At 45.4% G+C, this 22,268-nt stretch overlaps 1 protein-coding gene across 13 annotated transcripts in view; it reads right to left on the reverse strand.

Annotated features, from left to right (window-relative positions):
• GLRA2 (glycine receptor alpha 2) overlaps nucleotides 1–22,268 on the reverse strand; it is a 123,211-nt gene that overhangs the window by 51,084 nt on the left and 49,859 nt on the right. For 12 of the 13 annotated variants that reach the window (XM_082221066.1, XM_082221062.1, XM_082221061.1 and 9 more), the window contains 3 exons: nucleotides 18,276–18,358; nucleotides 16,526–16,663; nucleotides 13,849–14,063 (listed from right to left, as the gene is read on the reverse strand). In XM_082221066.1, the coding sequence (XP_082077192.1) occupies nucleotides 13,849–14,063; nucleotides 16,526–16,663; nucleotides 18,276–18,358 (436 nt within the window). The remainder of the gene's footprint in view (nucleotides 1–13,848; nucleotides 14,064–16,525; nucleotides 16,664–18,275; nucleotides 18,359–22,268) is intronic. The other variant, XM_082221070.1, reaches the window with a different exon arrangement.

The raw sequence follows: 22,268 nt of genomic DNA on the forward strand, positions 1-22,268 counted from the left end.
AGACTGGGAGAGAGTCAACAGCCAAAGCAGGGACCAGCAGGGGGAGCGCGGGGTCTCTGGAGGAGGATCTCAGTAATGCTGAGAGAGACGCAGCAGCCCAGGCAGGAAGCAGAAGGGGAGAGAAAGGGGTGAGAGACACTTCGAGCGAAAATAGCGGGGAGGTGTCAGAAGCAACTGCAGGGAGACCTATGCTTCGCCGGAAGCTGTCACGTCGTGAGTCCAGGAGACGCGTTTCCGTTAAGGAACTTCTTTGCTGGAAGCGCTTCCGCAGACAGCCACTGTCGGACTCTACAAGTGACTAGAGCAGACATGTCTGAGGAGCTCTGTCACACACAGAGGTTTGTGGGGTCGCACAAACTCTGAAGGGGCACTATTTTAAGCACAAGCAGCTAATCATCCCCTGACAGCAGTCCGACAGTCTCTGTACGCTGCCTGTGCAGGAGAAGGCATCATGAGCGACCCAGCAGGAGCCGGAGCCGCAGGGGGTGGAGCTGGTCCAAGCTTGGAAGACAGATACCGAGCATTGGAGGTCCAACTTGCGCTGCAGACGGCGAGGCTCGAGGAGAGGAGGGCTCAAGATGCAGACAAGAAGGGGAGAACCACTCAGTTCCCCAGAAAGGTACCAGGATTAGTGCAGAAGTTTGGGGGGGACCCCAAGGATTACCATGCCTTTAGGACTGAAATGCAATATGCCCTGAATGTGCAGTTTGATGAGTTCCCTGATGAGGAATCCCGAGTTGCTTTCGTAATTGGGCATCTTGAGAAGGGGGCGCGAGATTGGGTTCGACCCCTGATGGCAACGCACAACGATATCCTGAAGGACACTATGAAATTCTTTCGTGCAATGGATATCATGTTCTCCAGCGATATTGAGGAGGGGGTAGTGCGCAGACAGCTAATGGCTTGCAAGCAGGGAAGCAGATCTGTCCGTGAGTACTGGACTGAATTTACCATGCTGATTCACAGATTGGGGTGGGATTTATCGGCAGCACCCATTCAGATGCTATTTGAAGAAGGTCTTTCTTCAGCTGTGAAAGACGAGCTGGCCAGGAGCCCCAGGGCGGTGTCTATGGATCAGCTGACCAAATCTGCGCTGACCATTGGAGCGCGCCAGGAGGCAAGAGCCTTGGAGAGGCGGGAAGGGAGAGGGGAACGTTGGAAGGAGTTACGCATTCCAGACATTCCTGAGCCAGCTTTCCCGCCGGCAGAGCCGATGGAAATCGGAACAGCCCGCGCGCGCGCAGTTTCAAAGCCCAGTGAGGGGGCGAAGAAGGAGGGAAAGGGACCCCGGAAATGCTATCTCTGCCAACAGCCAGGCCACTTTGCCAGAGTCTGCCCCCAGAGGAAGGAATGGCAAGGGATGGTGGGAACTGTTGAGGGGGAAGAGCAGGGAGAAACGGAGCAGGTAAAAGCCAACGCCTGGTTGCCAGCAGGGCACTGCAGCCAGGCCAAAGAGCAGTGAAAGTGCCCCTTCCCCAAGTGCCAGTGCCAGAAGCTCCTCGACCTGCTCTAGTGATTGAAGTGTCGCTAGAGTTGCAAAATGGACACCCCCTAAAAATAAAGGCGCTGTTGGACTCAGGCAGCTCCTGCAATTTCATGAGCAAGGAGTTTGCGGCTGAACACCAGATACAGACTATCCCCTTAAGCAACCCCCTGCAGGTGACCACGATCGATGGCAGAGAACTGTTGGGAGGAGGCGTCAGCTTGCAGACCATCCCAATGATAATGAGGGTGGCAAGGCACACAGAACTGATAGCGTTTAATGTGGCCACCTTGGGAGGCGCTCCCATTATTTTGGGAATGAGCTGGCTAGCCCTACATGATCCGCTGGTGGGCTGGCATCAAAGAGTGGTTTCCTTCGGTTCCGCACATTGCTTAGAACACTGCAGGGGGGAAAAGGGGTCAGCAGGGGCCCAAGCCACCCTAGCAGGGACGGAAGTGATGGAGGAGGGGAAGGTGCCATCACAGTATGCTGATCTCAGCGACGTGTTCAGCGAGAAGGAAGCTGACCAACTACCCCCGCATAGGCCCTTTGATTGCCAGATCAATTTACTCCCTGGAGCACAGCTTCCTGTAGGCAGGTTGTATGCCATGTCAGACAGGGAGATGCAGGAGTTGCGAGCGTTCATTGACAAGAACCTGAAGAGAGGCTTCATCAGAGAGTCCAAGGCAGCGGGGGGTAGCCCAGTGTTTTTTGTGGATAAAAAGAACACGGACAAGCCGAGACTGGTATGTGACTTTCGGGCCCTAAATGCAGTGACAGAGCCGGTGGCTTTTCCTATGCCCAGGATTGATGATATTTTGACCAGGGTGCGAAAAGGAAAGATTTTTACAAAGCTGGACCTAAGGGGGGCGTACAACCTGATACGTATAAGGAAAGGGGATGAATGGAAGACCACCATGTTCACCCCTTTGGGGGCATTTGAATATCTCGTTATGCCTTTTGGATTACAAGCAGGCTCCGCGTGTTTTCAAGCCTTTATGAACCATGTACTGGGGCCTTTGCTCTACAAGAATTGCGTGGCCTTCTTAGATGACGTGTTGGTGTATTCGGAGAATGAGGAGCAACATGTGAGAGACGTCAGAGAAGTGTTGAGCAGGCTGCAAGCCAACAGACTGTGGGTGAAACTGGAGAAGTGTCAGTTTCATACCAAGGAGGTGGAATTCCTGGGGTACCGCTTGTCAGACAAGGGGTTGGCCATGGACCCCGGCAAGGTTCAAGCGGTGCTGGAATGGAAAACCCCCAAAACTAAGAAGGATGTGCAGAGGTTCCTAGGGTTTGGAAACTTTTATCGTAAGTTCATCCGAAACTTCGCTCACCTGACGGCGCCCATCACGGACTGTCTCAGCAGCAAAAAGAAGTTTGTTTGGACGGGGGAGGCGGAGCGAGCGTTTGAGGAACTGAAAAAGGCCTTCGCCTCTGACGAACAACTTCTACATGTGGATTTACAAAAAAAGCTGAGGGTCGAAACAGACGCTTCTGACAGAGCCATAGGGGCGGTGCTTCTTCTGCAGCCGGGGAAGGAGGGGTCCGAGTGGCGACCGTGTGCCTTCTTTTCGCGAAAGCTGAACAAATCTGAGAGAAACTACACGGTGTACGACCGGGAACTTCTTGCGATTTATGAGGCCTTCCGGAGATGGAGGCACCTACTAATTGGTGCACAACAGAAGGTGCAAGTGCGCACGGACCATAAGAATCTAGAGTATTGGAGAACTGCGCGAGTGCTCAACCAACGGCAGTTGAGATGGGCCCAGGAGTTCTCCAAATTTAACTTTGAGATTTGTTACGTACCAGGCCAGGAGAACGTTAGGGCGGACGCTCTCTCACGCAAACCTGAATATTTGGAGGGAGAGGGTGCACCCGAAGAGACCCATGTCATTCCCGAGGATCGCTGGGTGTGTGGGGCGGCATTGGTGGGGCTAAGGGAACTGATAGAGGGAACGGTGCAGGATGAATATGCCCAGGACAAACTCAGGGGTCTCAGGAGGGAGGGAGACAAACCCGGGGGTTTTGAGGAGAGAAACGGGGCGTTGTACTACAAGGGAGCGTTATACGTACCTGAAGGAGAATTGAGGGAAAAGGTACTCAAGCAACTGCACGATAGCCCCACAGCAGGGCATTTTGGGCAACACAAAACCATGTGGCTGGTTACCAGGGAATTCTGGTGGCCCAAGGTCAGGGAAGATGTGTGGGAGTATGTGAGAGGGTGTGACCGATGTCAACGAGCCAAGGGGGAGAGGCGGGCACCGGCAGGTTTATTAGAACCACTACCCACGCCGGAAAGACCATGGGAGGCAGTGGCAATAGATTTTATGACTGATCTGCCCAGGTCCAAAGGGAAGACAGCCATTATGGTTGTGGTAGACCTGTTAACCAAGATGGCCCACTTTATAGCCTGCTCACATGCGGTCACAGCAGAAGAAACCGCTAAATTGTTTGTGGAAAATGTGTTTAGATTGCATGGTGCCCCCTTGAGGGTGGTTTCGGACCGAGGGAAACAATTTACTTCCAGGTTCTGGAGGAAGCTCATGAGCTTATTGCATGTAGAGGTGAATTTTTCCACTGCCCGCCATCCAGAAACCAACGGGCAGGCGGAAAGAGCTAATGGTGTCCTCCAGCAATATTTGAGGTGTTATGTGAATGACAGAGAGAATGATTGGGTGGAGAAGCTGGCGTTGGCAGAATTTGCCTATAACAATGCGGAGAACGTGTCCACGGGAATGAGCCCTTTTTTGGCCAATCACGGGTGTCATCCCCGAGCCTTCCCAGGGGGGGAGGGGGAGAACTGGAGCGTTCCAGCCGCAGAACAGTTCGTTGAAGAAATGGAAGCGATCCATCGCCAGCTCCAACTTAATTTAAACAGGGCGAAGGAGGAATATAAGAGGCAGGCAGACAAAACCAGAAGGGAAGGAGAAAGCATTAGGGTGGGGGATCAGGTGTGGTTGTCCACCCAAGGGTTACCATTTAAAGGAGGTTGTAAGAAGTTAAGACCCAAAAGGCTGGGCCCATTTGAAGTCACGCAACAGGTCAACCCAGTGGCTTTCAGACTCCGGTTACCTAACCACATGAAGTTGCACCCAGTGTTCCACAGATCATTGCTGTCACCGTATATAGGGGACAGAGAGGGGAGGGTCAATAGGGGACCAGCTATGGAGGAAAAAGAACACAGCTACCATGTAGCGGAGATTCTCGATTCCAGGTGGAGGGGAGAGCAAGTAGAGTATTTGGTAATGTGGGAAGGGGAGCCGGAGTCGGAAAACACCTGGGTCAGGGCAGAGGATGTAGATGACGAGGTTTTGATTGAAACTTTTCATCAGAGATTCCCTCGGAAACCCCAGCCAGTGGCGAGGTTCCGGAGGGAATACTTCGCCACCACCGACGAAGAAGAAGAGTTGGAGGGGTTCGCTGATTCCGAGGTGGAGGAGGATTCAGCGAGTCGGAACGAAGACCGATGGAGGGAAATGTTCGAGACGTCGGAAGATGAAGAGGATTCTTTTAGGGGTTTCAGCTCCTCACCGCCCAGAGGAGAGAGTAGGGGCGGGGGAGAGGGGGGCCCTGGAGGGGAGGTGGATGTCAGGGAACTGACATCGGAGGAAAGGGAAGTGGTAGGGCTCCCAGAGACTGGGAGAGAGTCAACAGCCAAAGCAGGGACCAGCAGGGGGAGCGCGGGGTCTCTGGAGGAGGATCTCAGTAATGCTGAGAGAGACGCAGCAGCCCAGGCAGGAAGCAGAAGGGGAGAGAAAGGGGTGAGAGACACTTCGAGCGAAAATAGCGGGGAGGTGTCAGAAGCAACTGCAGGGAGACCTATGCTTCGCCGGAAGCTGTCACGTCGTGAGTCCAGGAGACGCGTTTCCGTTAAGGAACTTCTTTGCTGGAAGCGCTTCCGCAGACAGCCACTGTCGGACTCTACAAGTGACTAGAGCAGACATGTCTGAGGAGCTCTGTCACACACAGAGGTTTGTGGGGTCGCACAAACTCTGAAGGGGCACTATTTTAAGCACAAGCAGCTAATCATCCCCTGACAATATGCTTTCGTAGATTTTCACGGGTACAGGAATGCAGGTTTTGGTGTCTTCGGGTGTCTTCCCGTGTAAGAGTCGGGGTGTCTGTGCGACGTTTCGACGAGGTCTCACTCGTCATCTTCAGGCTGGTGCTTTCGGCTTCTTGTTACTGGAACAGAGCAGAGTCTGGTGTTTGAGTTCCTATAAATACTGTTGAGGGGTGTGGTGTATAGCCTCCAACGTTCTGGGCAGAGAGGAAGTTCCTAGATTAGTGTGCCTTTTCTTCTTTTGTTCCTTAATTACTTGAGGGATATCTTGGGTGATTTCATGAGTGATATTCTGAATACCACTGGGTGGGTCATTAAGTGTAGATTAGTTGCTAAAGCATGTGTTGGTGCCTTTTCTTCTTTTGTTCCTTAATTACTTGAGGGATATCTTGGGTGATTTCATGAGTGATATTCTGAATACCACTGGGTGGGTCATTAAGTGTAGATTAGTTGCTAAAGCTTTCGTGTCTTGACCTCTTGAGCTTGTGAAGAGTTTTTCTGAGAAGATGGCTGTGCTGCATTTAGTTGTGCTCTGGCTTGGCTTCGTGTATAGGGGCGAGCTGTGGTTTTGTGCCTTGTGCCAGCCAGATCTGTGTAGGGATTGCAGGGGGGTGCAGCATCCTAATCTACACTTAATGACCCACCCAGTGGTATTCAGAATATCACTCATGAAATCACCCAAGATATCCCTCAAGTAATTAAGGAACAAAAGAAGAAAAGGCACCAACACATGCTTTAGCAACTAATCTACACTTAATGACCCACCCAGTGGTATTCAGAATATCACTCATGAAATCACCCAAGATATCCCTCAAGTAATTAAGGAACAAAAGAAGAAAAGGCACACTAATCTAGGAACTTCCTCTCTGCCCAGAACGTTGGAGGCTATACACCACACCCCTCAACAGTATTTATAGGAACTCAAACACCAGACTCTGCTCTGTTCCAGTAACAAGAAGCCGAAAGCACCAGCCTGAAGATGACGAGTGAGACCTCGTCGAAACGTCGCACAGACACCCCGACTCTTACACGGGAAGACACCCGAAGACACCAAAACCTGCATTCCTGTACCCGTGAAAATCTACGAAAGCAAATATCTCACCTCTACGGGGAGGAAACCTTCCAGCTGACAAGAACCTACGAGAAACTAGAAATCTGAAGAGCCACCATCTTATGTGATCTCCTGTTCCTACGCAACTGCCGAGACAACAACTTAACTCCCACATGCTTCCAACTTAAATTCCACTCTAAAACCCCAGCTACCGAAAGGATCCTGAAACGAACTGAACTATCCCTAATCAGAAACGAAATACATAAGAAAAGATACCTACTAAACCAAACCAACAAAGATCTGCTCACTCTTCACCTCAAACTATGTAACAAAATCCACCCTGCACTCTGGGACAAATGCAAACAACTAGCCGTCTGGAGAGCTGAAACTGAGACCTCACATAAGACAGACAGACACACCAACAAACTCTACAAACTAGAGAAACACCAGAAGCCCAGCCACCCTCCACAACAACCCATGAAACAAACAGTACATAACATATCAGACAGGATCCTCACCCCAACTGAAACCAAAGTACTCTCCAAAGGTTTCAACTTTGCAGTCGCCCCGAGACGCATCCCCACGGAAAACATCATATGCGGAGTCGAAGCTAGCCTGACCAAAATCGACCCAGATGAAGCCAATAAAATCAGACTTGAAGTCACCAACATCCTCTGCTCCAGCAAACCACCCAGAAGCAATTTACACAAAGAAGAACAGAAAGCACTCACCAACCTGAGGAAAGACAACAACATAATCATTCTCCCAGCAGACAAAGGCAACGCCACTGTTGTGATGAACACATCGGACTACCAAGCAAAACTATCAAATCTACTCCAAGACCCTACCTACCAACCTATAAAAACAGATCCCACCACCTATCTGGAAAAAACCACCAAATCCAAAATAAAAGCCTCTCCTATCAGTGAAGAAATCCAGCTAAGAATCATCCCCAGAGAAAAATCATCCAGATGCCCCAAACTCTACGGTCTCCCCAAGATACACAAAGAAGGAACACCACTCAGACCAATAGTCAGCTCCATAGGCTCACCTCTACAAAATCTCGCTAAATTTCTCGCTAAGCAACTTCAGCCCTATGCAGAATCCATCGCTTCACACGTTACTAACTCCTTCCAGTTCATAGAAACAATAAAGAAGCAATACCTACATCCCGATGACCTACTTGTGAGCTTCGATGTTGTATCTCTCTTCACTCAAGTGCCCATTAATGAAGCCTTGACAGCCATTCAAAACAAATACAACCCCCCCAAATACATCCTGGACCTGACCAACCACTGCCTAACCAACACGTACTTCATCCACAATGGACAAAGATACAAACAGATAGAAGGAGCACCTATGGGATCACCCCTCTCACCGGTCATCGCAAATTTGTACATGGAACACTTTGAAACCAATGCTTTAGACAAGTCAGAACACAAACCCAAACTTTGGCTCAGATATGTTGACGACACCTTTGTAATTTGGCCACACGGGAAAGAAAAACTAGATAGCTTCCTCACACATCTCAACAGCCTACACCCCAAAATACAATTCACTATGGAAATAGAAGACAACAACCAACTCCCCTTTCTTGACGTCCTAATCTACAAAAAACCTGATGGCTCCCTAGGACACACTATCTACCGGAAAAAAACACACACCAACCGCTACTTACATGCACAATCACACCACCACCCTGCACAAATAAACTCCGTAGCCAAGACTCTCATCTCCAGAACCAAACGCCTGGCTGACAAAGACCACTTGACAACTGAGTTACAGAATCTCTCAAATGTGTTAATCGCCAATGGATACCAGAAAAACAGGGTTACGAAGCTAATCCAAAAAGAAACACCCCCCAAAAACCAAGACACAGAAGAAAACAATGGCATGGCCCTCCTTCCTTACATCAAGGGCACTACAGACAAAATCAGCAAAATCCTCCATAAACACAATATCAAAACAGCCTTCTGCACCAACCAAAAAATAGCCAATATCCTCAGAAACCCAAAAGACACAATCCAGCTGGAAAACCAAGGGGTCTATGAAATACCCTGCAAAGTCTGCCCAGCCACGTACATTGGACAAACAAACAGACGAATAAATGCACGTATCGCAGAACACATGAATGCCGTCAAAAAAGAAGAAAAAACTTCCTCTCTTTTCCAACACATGAAAGAAACAGGACACGAAATTAATTTTGCAGATTCCAAATTGCTCTTTAACATGGAACATCACCACAAGAGAATAATCATGGAAGCCATCGAGATAGAGAAACACCCTCACAACATGAACAAGCGTGACGACACGTCCCGCCTGCCAGACATCTGGAAATTAGCCCTCCCCACAAAAACCGACACCAGAACCAGAGGCACACAGAACGCCGTCACCAATCAACCACACCAGACCCAAACCCAGACCCTCTCCACAGACATATTACAGACTCCATCCAGTAGCCAAACTATAGTGGCACCTCCGGATGCTGCACCCCCCTGCAATCCCTACACAGATCTGGCTGGCACAAGGCACAAAACCACAGCTCGCCCCTATACACGAAGCCAAGCCAGAGCACAACTAAATGCAGCACAGCCATCTTCTCAGAAAAACTCTTCACAAGCTCAAGAGGTCAAGACACGAAAGCTTTAGCAACTAATCTACACTTAATGACCCACCCAGTGGTATTCAGAATATCACTCATGAAATCACCCAAGATATCCCTCAAGTAATTAAGGAACAAAAGAAGAAAAGGCACACTAATCTAGGAACTTCCTCTCTGCCCAGAACGTTGGAGGCTATACACCACACCCCTCAACAGTATTTATAGGAACTCAAACACCAGATTCTGCTCTGTTCCAGTAACAAGAAGCCGAAAGCACCAGCCTGAAGATGACGAGTGAGACCTCGTCGAAACGTCACCCAGACACCCCGACTCTTACACGGGAAGACACCCGAAGACACCAAAACCTGCATTCCTGTACCCGTGAAAATCTACGAAAGCATATATATATATATATATATATATATATATATATATATATATATATTCTATGCAATTTTTGCAAAGCATTTCTCCCTAACACAACACATTTTTGCATGTTATTTCCACTAATGTATTCATATTTTTTAGCACTTTGCCCTAGCATATGAATTGTTGTACACATCACTTGGTTGGAGAGGCGCATTGCAAAATTCAGGGCACTGCAAATTTAGAAATTTTGTATTGCTTCCGAAAGTGCAAATCTGGTAGACTCGCCTTTAAATGTGAACTGCACCAAAATTCTCCTTGATCCCTGCCCAGCAGTCATAAGGGGCAATCTGTCAAGAGCTTGGAAGTGATTCAGGGCACCTCCAGACCATTTTTTTTAAAAAAATTCGGCATTCACCCTAATTTGCTTGCACAAAGCTTACACAAAGGTTAGATGATTCCTGATCTTTACTGAGCATTTGTTCTGATTTGCTTGGGGTGAGGTTGACACACCACGGCAAACCATAGTGAATGGATTTCCATGAATGTGCCAGTCTCATCCACTTTGCTCCCTCTTTACTATGTGTGGGAGAAACAAACCACAATACCTGGTTGGATGTTATCTCAATATAGCTAAGGCTTGTTCTTGGCTTACTGATTGTGATTTGCATAAACTATGGTCTCTGGTTCGGGTGTTATGATAAGCCAGGAATTGTGGTTTGTTCATCTCACATATTAGTGGGCAGTATCTGTGTGTTCATGGTAAATCATTCAGTGTGGCATTCATCATCGCATGCAAACTAGGCCACTGAGAGGTAAAGCCTGTTTCGGGCCCAGAAAAAAGCAAACCAGCCACATTCATGCATGAATGGGAAAAGGAGTTTGCACTACCATTTTTTGAGATACTAATTCTATTGTTGCTTTTAAACATCCGGCTTTACAACAAATTCTTAGGGGCTTTTTCGAGAAGTCCCAATATTGGATGTTTCAACACTCTCCCCAAGGAGTTGAACATGCACAGAAAGATGGTTACACATGCTGTAGAGTATATTTTGCGGCATTTTGTGGATTAGTGTTTTCTCAGGCTAAAAACCAATGCCTATAATTATGCAACACACCTGTTGCTGTCGGTGCATTTCCATGGAAACCAGACACAAAGCCTTGGCATCTCGTGTTTAATTATATAGATGGAAACATATAGATCTAAAAATCTCAAAATCTTTGTATATTATGTAAGATCTTTAAGGTTACAAACTAACAAAGCAATCTTAAGCGGGGTGTGGGAATGGTAGATGACCCACTACTTTCTAAGCCCTGGCTGGGACAGGAGGAATTTATTCTTCTCCCACTGAAGCCAATGCTAGTTGTATTACACCTGTGCAATCCTTGTTGTATTAAACTTAGCACAGTAAAAACAAAACTTTAATACAAAATAATAGAAGGGCTGTAGTTTTGCATGCATCAGATCCCGGGTTATCTGCAACATTCTCCAAGTAGGACTGGGAGTGTAAATCCTGGAGAGCAGCTGCCAGGGAGAGTGGACTGTGCAGAGCTAGAGGGACCAATGAGCTGACCTCCTATGTTTCTACTAAGAATAGGACATTGACTATCTGTGAACATTTGCAAACTGGTTGTAGTTTGGCTGCCCAACTCAGTTACAGAATTGCACATCTCAGGGAACTAAAGGTGTAGGTAAAATGTTTTGGAAGTGTATTATAGAGAGCCATGTTTGACTGCATACAGCAATCCATCTTCAGAGAAGCAATCTCGATGTCTTCAGAATAGAACAGCATTAGCATCAGGGAATCTGACATGAAGAAGAGCAGTAGCTGTGAAATAAATAATCATGGCAGGCCCCCAAAGATACGGTTTAATGTTCTTCAACTCAACAAGTCCAGATTTAGAGGTTTCGATAATCCTTTTCATGTAATTAGAATGTCCCCTCCACCGTTACAAACTATTCTTTTAAAAATCATTCTTCTTTTTCCCTAGAATTACCGTATTTATTTATTTGTCTTCACTAGCTCATATAACAGGAAAATGTCTCAAAACAGCACCTTCAAACTTTTCACACTGCTGTCAGTCAAAGGTAATTCTGCTAGCAATCATATTAAGTAAAGCAAATCATAGCGTCTAGTTGTAGGTCTATTAAATCCATCATATAATCAGTAAAGAAGGTCCACTATCTGGTTTGAGGTCCACCCTCAATACACCATTGTGTCCAATCCCTTGCTTCACAAAGTGGGGCTGCTATTGAATTGAATGGGGCCTAACCCGAGTACTGCGGCATTGACTCTGGGAAACAATTATGAGTCAGATCCTTACAAGCATCAAATCAGAACTAATCCCATATTTAAACAATTACATTCTCCCTCCTTGTGGGCCCTTCTTCAATTGCATCCAGCTTTAACATAATATTCCTTTACTCACCAGAAGGCATCTACAAGCAATCCATCATAAAGCCAGGCCAAGACACTTTTCTGCCCGTGGCAAAGGACAATATGGTACCGTCTCATTCAACATAGAGAATCCAACTGGACTGCCAGGAGACTCTAAGTTCAACACTGGTGATTTGACAGTGTCTTCCATCTGGAGACAAGAGGCCAGCTTAGGAGTAAATACTTAGGAGCTGCAGCTCCACGCCCCAGTCATTTCAGGAGGCTGCCTAATTCTGGTCCTATCTGCTCCATACATTTCCCTGGGAAATGTAACAAACAACACTCAGCAACCTTAACAAACGGCAGTTCCCAGTATTCTATGGGGGACAACTTAGCTGTTTAAACTGGTATAGTGTAGATGGGGACTCTGCCTGGTAGTAAGGCCAGAGCCATGGGGAATTGTAAGCAAAGAATGCTTAACATTAAACCAAAGGATAATGCCAATTAAACCTTGGCCGAACTAAAAGAGCCACATTCAGATGGAGGATAAAATTAGGTAGCTATCTGCCAACACTCATCTCAATTGAGGAGGAGTCATAGCTGAATGTCAGAGCACATGCAGGAGGTTCCCTGTTCACTTAAAAGGGTCTCCAGTTTTAAATAGTCTCTCCGCCTAAAAGGATTGGGGAAATGGTTGCTTGGAAGCTATTGCCAGGCTGACTGAAAAATACAAGGCTAGAAGAACCAATAGTCTCACCAGGAATAAAGCAGTTTCATGTTTTCTAAATTGTTTTCCAGATATAAAATGTCACATACATTTGTGAAGAAAATATAGAAGTATTTGCCATGGAACATTTCATTCCTTACAATTCACATGTAAAACCACGTCTTCTGCAAAGCAAGCCACTCAGTTGAGCCAACAGTGATGAATCACCAGATTTTTCAGTGGTGTTTCATTTTTACCACCAGAAGAGCAACATCAACAAAATCTGTGCAATTTTCAAAGTTTCAGCAAAATATCCCATTTCAACAGACTACACCATCTTCAAATATAATTAAATGTGAGTCATTGCAGATCATGGCCTTGAAAGATGACCAAGCTGTGTGGAATCATTCGACTGCTTTTATGTGGGAAGTAGCAACCCTGTCATGCTCAGCTGAAGGTGTGAACAGAGCCTGCATACATATAAGCTGCTTGTTCATGGGCTCTGCATGTTCAATTGATGGAAAACCCAGTTCATGTTTGTTTTTGTAGCTGGAAGGACAAGGGAGCAGCAACAAAACTCCCTTTACTCAAAGGAGGAGGTTTTCCTAAATATAAGCGCACCATGATCCTAAACGTGTTCGTAACAGCATAAGTCACATTCAAATCAGTCATGTTTCCTTCCATTTAAACATGCTTCAGAATCCAATGGAAACATTTTAAAAAGCATAATCAGCCCAATATACGTAGAGTTGTAAGGAAGGTTTCAGGAAATATAAATTAGTAAACAGAGGACAAGAACGCAATCAGAGAACTCACTTTTGCATTGTGTGGGTGCAACCATTGAACACTTTCATTGGCCCAAATCTGCCCATGCAATCCCAATGATTCTGTCTCCTCGTGTTGGACCAGCGTTCCTGTTAACCCCAGCATATGGCTTCCCAAGAGGAATCATGACCTTATCCTGCTCCTTCCATACGTTGCATTATATATTTTAACTCTCTTGCACACACAGAAGCCCCCTCTCAGAGTAAAACGGACCAAATTCAAAGATCTCACCAGGGCAGAGCATATGGAGAAATAGGCCATCTGGCAATTAAAATGCATGAGAAAAATTAAGGAGCACGACACAAAAGATGATAGCGAAGATAGCATTCACTGCTTTCCATTAGCGAATGGGTTAAGCGGAGAATTCTTACTTTTGGAAGAGAAGCTCTGGAGCCTGAACTCTGAGTGGTCATTGTCAGGACTGTAGTGATGCCCAAGGCAACTCTGGCTGGAGCAGCATCCATGTTGATCCAAAAAGAAACCCAGGACAAAATGACGATCAGCAGGCTAGGAATGTACATCTGGATTAAATAATATCCCATCTGACGCTCCAAATGAAACTTTACTTCAATGCATGTAAATTTTCCTAGAACATGAAATTGCTTTTATAAATCATTTTTGTACATTTTAATCTTCTTTTATTATGAGCATAAATTAACTGCCTTAGGCACAGGGAGTTTTGAAAGGTCTAATATTATTCCTTCCTTCCTTCCTTCCTTCCTTCCTTCCTTCCTTCCTTCCTTCCTTCCTTCCTTCACCAAGGACTTCAAAATCCTGCACAAATTCTTGTGGCTGGCATCCTATGTTGGTGGAGCTGACCTCAAGGTGCTCACTTGACATTTTATATCACTTGACGCAATTTACTGTAACACATTTTTTCCATGGGGGCGGGGAAACACATTGTTTTTGCTGGATAGTCTATATATAGTTTTATTAATGTATAATGAGGGCTTTTGTAGTTTTATTCATGTTTTCAAATTGCAAACAATTTTTTATTCCTGAACAATCAGATATGAAATACTTGAATTGGGGCATTTGGCCTGATGTTTTCAGCAATGGGAGTTGCTGTATCGAATAAACAAGCTCCATTAAAAAACTGGACAGTGGATTATATATTTGACAATGGAAACTATCGAAGTCACCGATGTTTGTAATTAGTAACCCAACTTGGAACATAATACTTGGCTGCATTCCAAATTCAGCAATGCTTGGAGTGAACTAGTTCACCAAACTAGTCCAAAAATTTATGAAGTACACCTGAAAGTAGTTTCCCCAACTGCAGGGTGTACAAAAACTGAATTAAAAATTAATTTTAGAGTAGAACTTTGAATGAGTTCTAGTTCTTCTTCTTGTCTGTTCCCTATCCCAACCCCAGCAGGAGACCTGGCTTCTTAGCTTTTTATTTTTTATTTTAAAAAAGAGATATGTGAACTGAACATTTATAATGAAACTTAGAAAGCAAAATGTGACGGCATCTTTCTAAGGCTTATTAGGCAGATACGGAGGCACTGTTGTAGTTAATGGTGCTTAGTCACTTAATCACTGTGGTAAAACAACCAGAAGGAAGGAATGTGAGGTAATTCAATTATCTTCTCAACTGAAGAAATTTGCTTTCCTCCAACCGGAACAGCATTCAGATAGAAGTAGAGGTACTGGAACAAAGCACACGATGGCTTGTGCCGTGTGACTGGCACAAATTAAACAGAGTAAACTTTTTTTGAGTATGGAAATACAATTTTGGTAAAAGCTTCCACCTGTTGACATTCTGGTACGCAGTCTGAGACCCTATCTGCCTGCGGACTGCCTCACCAGAGTGGTGCATGCTCTGGTTATCTCCCGCTTGGATTACTGCAATGCGCCCTACGTGGGGCTACCTTTGAAGGTGACCCGGAAACTACAACTAATCCAGAACGTGGCAGCTAGACTGGCGACTGGGAGCGGCCGCTGAGGCCATATAACACCAGTCCTGAAAGATCTACATTGGCTCCCAGTACGTTTCCGAGCACAATTCAAAGTGTTGGTGCTGACCTTTAAAGCCCTAAACGGCCTTGGTCCAGTATACCTGAAGGAGCGTCTCCACCCCCATCATTATGCCCGGACGTTGAGGTCCAGCACCGAGGGCCTTCTGGCGGTTCCCTCACTGCGAGAAGCCAAGTTACAGAGGGCCTTCTCGGTAGTGGCGCCTTCCCTGTGGAACACCCTCCCACCAGATGTCAAAGAGAACAACAACTACCAGGCTTTTAGAAGACATCTGAAGGCAGCCCTGTTTCGGGAAGCTTTTAATGTTTGATGTATTATAGTATTTTAATATTCTTTTGGAAGCCACCCAGAGTGGCTGGGGAGGCCCAGCTAGATGGGCGGGGTATAAATAATAAATTATTATATTATTATTATTATTATTCTGTCTGTCAGGCAATTTAATACTTGTGTGCTGCCTCTTATTTACTTTTGAGCACAGAAGCTTGCAAACAGTCTGAATGCTGATAATGTTGTCAGGGATGAACTTGAACTGAGCTAGTTCATTTTGTATAAGAGGAACAAGCTCCTATTTGGATGGGATTAATTTGACCAAGAACTACTTTTTAAAACGAACTTTCCAGGCATTGCAATTGAGTGGCATTTCCCCTTAAAATGTATTTCCTGGTTCAAATTTAAAAACAACCTCTTTGTTTTCTGACCCTTTGGGGTGCAATGTAGTTCACATAATGAAATAGTAAAGAACCGGATTTCATAGAGAAATGCATACATATATTGTTGGAAGAAGATCCTTGTATGTTCTTCAGATGTCTTGGACTACAACTCTAATTGTCTCTGGCCATTGGCCATGCTGGCCATTGTCTCTGGCCATCTGGCAATTGTCGCTGGCCATTGGCCATGCTGCCTGGGGCTGATGGGAGTCATAGTCCAAAACCTGGGGGACACCAACTTGGGGAAGGCTGTATAAAATGCATTTCTCGCCCTGCCACACCCAGGTTATATTTTACCCCTCTCACCCCATTTCCTATCATCTGCAGAAGTTAACTGTTAGAACAGTAAGCAAATGCTCACCAGTATTGTAATGTTTTGTGCAATAGCCAAGTTCTTTTTCTTCTTTCAAAATAAACTGTGGCAGAGTTAAGCCTTCTGCTACCTGCACTGGACCATCACTCATCCACTCAAATATCAGGTCATTCATAGTGTAGCCAACTAAAATAAACAAATTATCTTTGATTAGATAATATCGGAGTAGCACAGTCTAAAGGCAAGAGAGACAAATTATGGCAGTAAAAGCACTCTTGGTTTTCAGTGGGAAAACATCAATGGCAGATACACTAAATTAACTCTTAAACAGCACTATAATCACTACCTTTCTCACAAAGTGACATGATAACGATGACTGTACACCTGCAGGATAAATAAGGGAAACACACAAAGATATCTATGATAAGACCATGTTTGAGGGAATCTATCATTCTAGCAGCCTTGTACCTTGTGTTGCTCTATAATTCTAAGAAACCAAAAAAATCAGTGTAGTGGTTAAAATCAATGACGTTTTGAAAGGTTAGTCTACCATATTGATTCCAAATGGCATCCAATTGTATCCAAATATAGACAAAATCCTGCCCCTTGATCTCAGGAGCCACCATGCAAAATTTGGTTACAATATTTTAAGAGGTGTCCAAGTGCACGGCGAACAAACAGCTTTCCAAAATATATACAGAGGGCCCACAACTTATGAGTAATTTATTTACACAATGGCAGCTTTGCACCAGTGGAAGGAAAAATAAGTAAATAAGTAAGTAAGTAAGTAAGTAAATAAATAAATGTAGAGCCCAGAGAATGGGGGGGGGGGAGTCTGGGATGGCCACCATCTTCCACTGAGCATGCAGTTTTGGGAGGGACTCACATTGAGTAGGGAGGGAGGGAGGGAGGGAGGGAGGGAGGGAGGGAGGGGATACCCGCCTAGCCAGCCAGATCAACTGAAACAACCCTAACGATCAAGGGGGTGAAAAATGTCACAGCCAGCTCGCCCTCACATCCAATGCTTCACTCATCCCTTCCTCTCCAGCCTCTGTTTCTGCTGCTGGTTCTGGACTGCTCTCTGCCACAGTCTCTTCCTGCTCACTAAGCCCTGTTACCTCTTCAGCTTCTGACACCTCCTCCACCCAGTCTGTTCCCTCTTCTCCCTCTGACCACTTGTTGTCATCCCACCACCCATCCCCTTCTTCCCTTGGGGGTTCCTGGTGTCTCCCACCACTCCTCTAATCCAGCCAGTCCATGGCAGTAGGCTTCTGTGTTCCATCTTGTCCTTTGCTTCAGAAAACAAAATGTCTTTGGCACCCAAACAAAGTTGACCTTGCGTATGCATAGCATGTGCACTAACACCGGGAAATAACTGCACCCTGAAAAGGCACCTATGTGGACAGAGAGCAAACAAATGTGTCTAGAGGTGAGGACAAATGGCTCAGCAGAGTTTGGAGCACTCACCATTTGGGGAGAGGGGAAGGGAAAACCTCCCAAGGTAAGGAGCTAGCGCATTGGGCTCTGTGGTCTGAAAATACCCTTAGTGCTTAGGCTATCTAACAAGCATCATTAAAATGTGAGAGGGACAATTTAAACCTGGTTAGATGGAAGCAGCAGCAGTCATTGCAGAGTTCTGTGTCAGCAGAAAAGGCGCGCCAGCAGCATAGTGTAAGAGAACATGAGGTTGTAGCAGCATAAAAGTGACATTAAATGCTGACATTTCAAGCACTGCAATCATACATGGACACACACACACACACACACACACACACACACACGGCATCTGATTACTTACAGCTCTCTAGCTGCATTGTACATGTTTGTACATCCATTGGAAAGTTCTTCAGGTCCATGGGACACGATAAGGTTAATGTTAGCCTAAAGGAGTGCAAAAGAGATTTAATTACGTTTAGTAAGCATGGAATTATAAACAAAAATGGGATTCTTTTAAATGAGCCATTGTTACATGAAAAAGATCAAAGCCTGTATCCATCTATTAGTTCTGATGGCGAAACGAGGTCAGTATGCCAGATGTTGCTTATCTTAAGAGCTGCTCTCTCACAGACAAGTCCCTTTGAACTCCAAAAAATAGTTGTCTGCTTCCAATGTACCCTCATATATATTTTAAATGATATGGCAAACTGAATTAAAAATCTCTTTTTTCTGTTGCAAATTAACTATACGCCTCTCCTTGCAAATTGCATGCTAGAGCAGATTTAGATGGAAACCAATCCTATGAATGCCGTTTGCATTTTCTTGACCTCTTTTAAAAACACGCGCACATTACAGTCAAGAAACCTCTATTAAGAGTTGATCAAGAAAGAGGCACACTATTACAAACAGAATTGTTAGTATCACACTGAGTTGATGGGCAGTAGTGAAATCAAATTTAAATTTGAGTCCAAACCTGGGCTGCACCTTTTTTATTATTATTCTTTGTTATACCAGGACAGGGACTTTCAAACTGTTCAGATTAACAAATCGCTAGAAAAAACAAATGTAGTGTTACACTTCAGTGATCAGAAAGTCAAAGCCTTCCAGGAATGTCTTATTAATGAGGATTAATGGGGATCAAGCTTGGTTACTGTAATGTCCCTAGAGTTGGATTCCTGGTCTTCAGTGAGGAGGACAAGGGCATTGAAACAGAAGGGGGAAACCCTAGAACAGGGGTCTGCAACCTTTAAAACAAAAAGAGCCACTTGGACCTGTTTCCGAAGAAAAAAAACTGGGAGCCGCAAAACTCGTCATTATAAAAATAACTTTTTTGTCACTTTTTATTATTTCTTTGTTTGACCCCTCAGAATTACTCCTCCTCATAGAAATAAACGTTAAATTAACAAGTTACCTTTTTGTGTGTGTGTGTGTTCTTCACTCCCCTTCAAAACAGTGACCAGCGTACATGCCCCCTTTCAATGCAGTGACCAGCGTACATGCCCCTTACAATGTAGCGGGCAGGTGGGCGGGAAGGTGACGTCGGGACGGTGCGTGACTAACGCACACACCGCCCCCATGCGACGTCACAGCCAGTACAGCGCCCGCCACAGTGGGGAGTGTCGGGGCGCACAATGTGCCTCCTCCCCTCGCTAGTATCTGCCCCGGAGCCGCGGCAAAGGTGTAAAAGAGCCACATGTGGCTCCGGAGCCGCGGGTTGCAGACCCCTGCCCTAGAAGTACATCAACCCAATGAGCCATTGGGTTGCCTGTGCCCCAGCCTATGGATGCAGTGTTGCTGTTCTCAGACTCAGAGGACCCCATCACAAGTCTTCTGTGCTCTGTTGCAGTAGGAAAGTGATGGCGTGTTAGGGCCCTTTAACTGAAAGGCACCCTCTAGTGAGGGAGGGGTGATCAGCAGGGATGCATATGCTGCTGCTAGATAGGCTGCTCACTGGAAGGACAGATCCTGAAGCTGAGGCTCCAATACTTTGGCCACCTCATGAGAAGAGAAGACTCCCTGGAAAAGACCCTGATGTTGGGAAAGATTGAGGGCACAAGGAGAAGGAGACGACAGAGGACGAGATGGTTGGACAGTGTTCTGGAAGCTACCAGCATGAGTTTGACCAAACTGCGGGAGGCAGTGGAAGACAGGAGTGCCTGGCGTGCTCTGGTCCATGGGGTCACGAAGAGTCGGACACGACTAAACAACTAAACAACAACAACAAGAAGAAGATAGGCTGCTAGTCTGATGCTCAGGATGAAGCAATATCCGAGCCCTGCCCTACATCCATTCAGATCTTGGCCTTGCAGTAGGTCATGCTGTGCCTGAGGTCAGTGCCAGTCTCAGAACAGCTATTTGGAAGTGAGACCCATAATGTTTAGTGGGGCTTACTCAGGCAGGTTGGCAAACTTATGCATACTTACTTGAGGCTATTCCCCACTATATGCAGTGAGATTTACGGTACTTCTGAGTAAATATGCAAAGGATTACACTGCACATCCAGTAAAATAATTGGAAATTTACACAAACCAAATGCTGTGGGGAGGAGGAGAGTTTACAGATTATTGTACAGAAATAATAATTCACTTAAATGGTGGGGAAAACTACATACCATGTTCCTCTGTTTGCATGTCTTAGAATTCAGTTTATCTATGGAACAGCAGATAAGCTCATCATGGCAAAGGCTAGCTATTTTTCAATATTAAGAATTAGTGTGGAATATACAGTGACCTTTCTTACCTGTCAGACATTTCTATTGCATGTAATAGATGTGCCATTTGTGTTACATATGTTTTATTTGTGAGGGAGATTGTAATACTACTACTACTACTACAACAACAACAATAATAATAATTTATTTATACTCCGCCCATCTGGCTAGGTTTCCCCAGCCACTCTGGGCTGCTTTCAACAAAGATTAAAAATACATCAAAATGTCACACATTAAAAACTTCTCTGAACAGGTGGAGTCTCCTACTTTGGAGGTCTTTAAGCAGAGGCTTGACAACCACATGTCAGGAGTGCTCTGATGGTGTTTCCTGCTTGGCAGGGGGTTGGACTCGATGGCCCTTGTGGTCTCTTCCAACTCTATGATTCTATGATTCTATGATTCTAGGGCTGCCTTCAGATGTTTTCTAAATGTCAGGTAGTTGTTTACCTCTTTGACATCTGGTGGGAGGGCGTTCTACAGGCCGGGCGCCACTACCGAGAAGGCCCAAAATGAAATATTGTTGAAGGTAAAAAAGAATTTTTCTGACATGCTTTATGAGTAATTGCCACCCAACCTGGAAGATATCTCGACTTAGTTTTTCTCATGGTTTTGTAGCATAGGTCAAAAGCAAAATATCCTTTAGACAGGTTTGCACTGATAAACTGAACTAAAAAAAACCAGGCATATTCCACTGTGAGATGGATATCTTTCCTTAGGCAGATATTTATTCAACAGATGAGAGACAGCTCTCCTCATGGGGAAAGCCCTTTGCTAGGCTATCCCTTCTCAGTGAAACACATGGGAGAAAGTTCAGCAATCTCTAAGGAATGAGCACTTGTCTGAAACATAAATTCACTCAGCCCAATTCAGTGCTTGACAAAACATCCACACATTTATAATGAAGGTCTCCCAGCATTAACAATGTTGGATGAGCAATAATATTCAGGATCATTTGCAAATCCACTTATCTGTGGATTTTCCTCCTTATTGCAGCTTATTTCATAACATCTGACTTCCTAACATAAAAAGCTTGCTCTGCTAAAAGATGATCCTTCCAGATGCTGCATATTTCAACAAAAGTAATAATTGCCCTCCAAACAAATGGTGCCGCAGCTAGGGTAAGCTAAAAAGAACAGAGAAAAAGAAAGTGCAAGTGAATCTATGGGTGCTTGCAGACTGTCTCTGTATCTGGCTAGAATTCAATCACATACGGACAAATTCAGGTTGCACAATTCTAGTTGAATTGGAAGGTCTTGTGCAACAGACCTGGTTCCCTAAAACCTAGTTTCTTTATTTTGCAATAAAGGAAGTCATAGGGAAATGCACTGGAAGGTGTGGGATAATACTGGCTTTGACATAATGTCATCTGAGCTTGGTGCAAAGAAATCAGAATGAATCCTCAATAAACAGGTCTTCCAGAAGTACCCCTTTGGGTTCAGTTTGATGTATTGTGGGTGATTTTCTAGCCATGAGATTGCATAAGAACTTCAGAAATGAGAAGCTTAGTACAGTGGTACCTCAGGTTTCATATGCTTCAGGTTACATATGCTTAAGGATACAGACTCCGCTAACCCAGAAATATTACCTCGGGTTAAGAACTTTGCTTCAGGATAAGAACAAAAATGGTGCTCCGGCGGCGCAGCA

The sequence above is a fragment of the Podarcis vaucheri genome, assembly GCF_965113315.1.
Source record: "Podarcis vaucheri genome assembly, chromosome: 4".
Lineage (NCBI taxonomy): Eukaryota > Metazoa > Chordata > Lepidosauria > Squamata > Lacertidae > Podarcis > Podarcis vaucheri.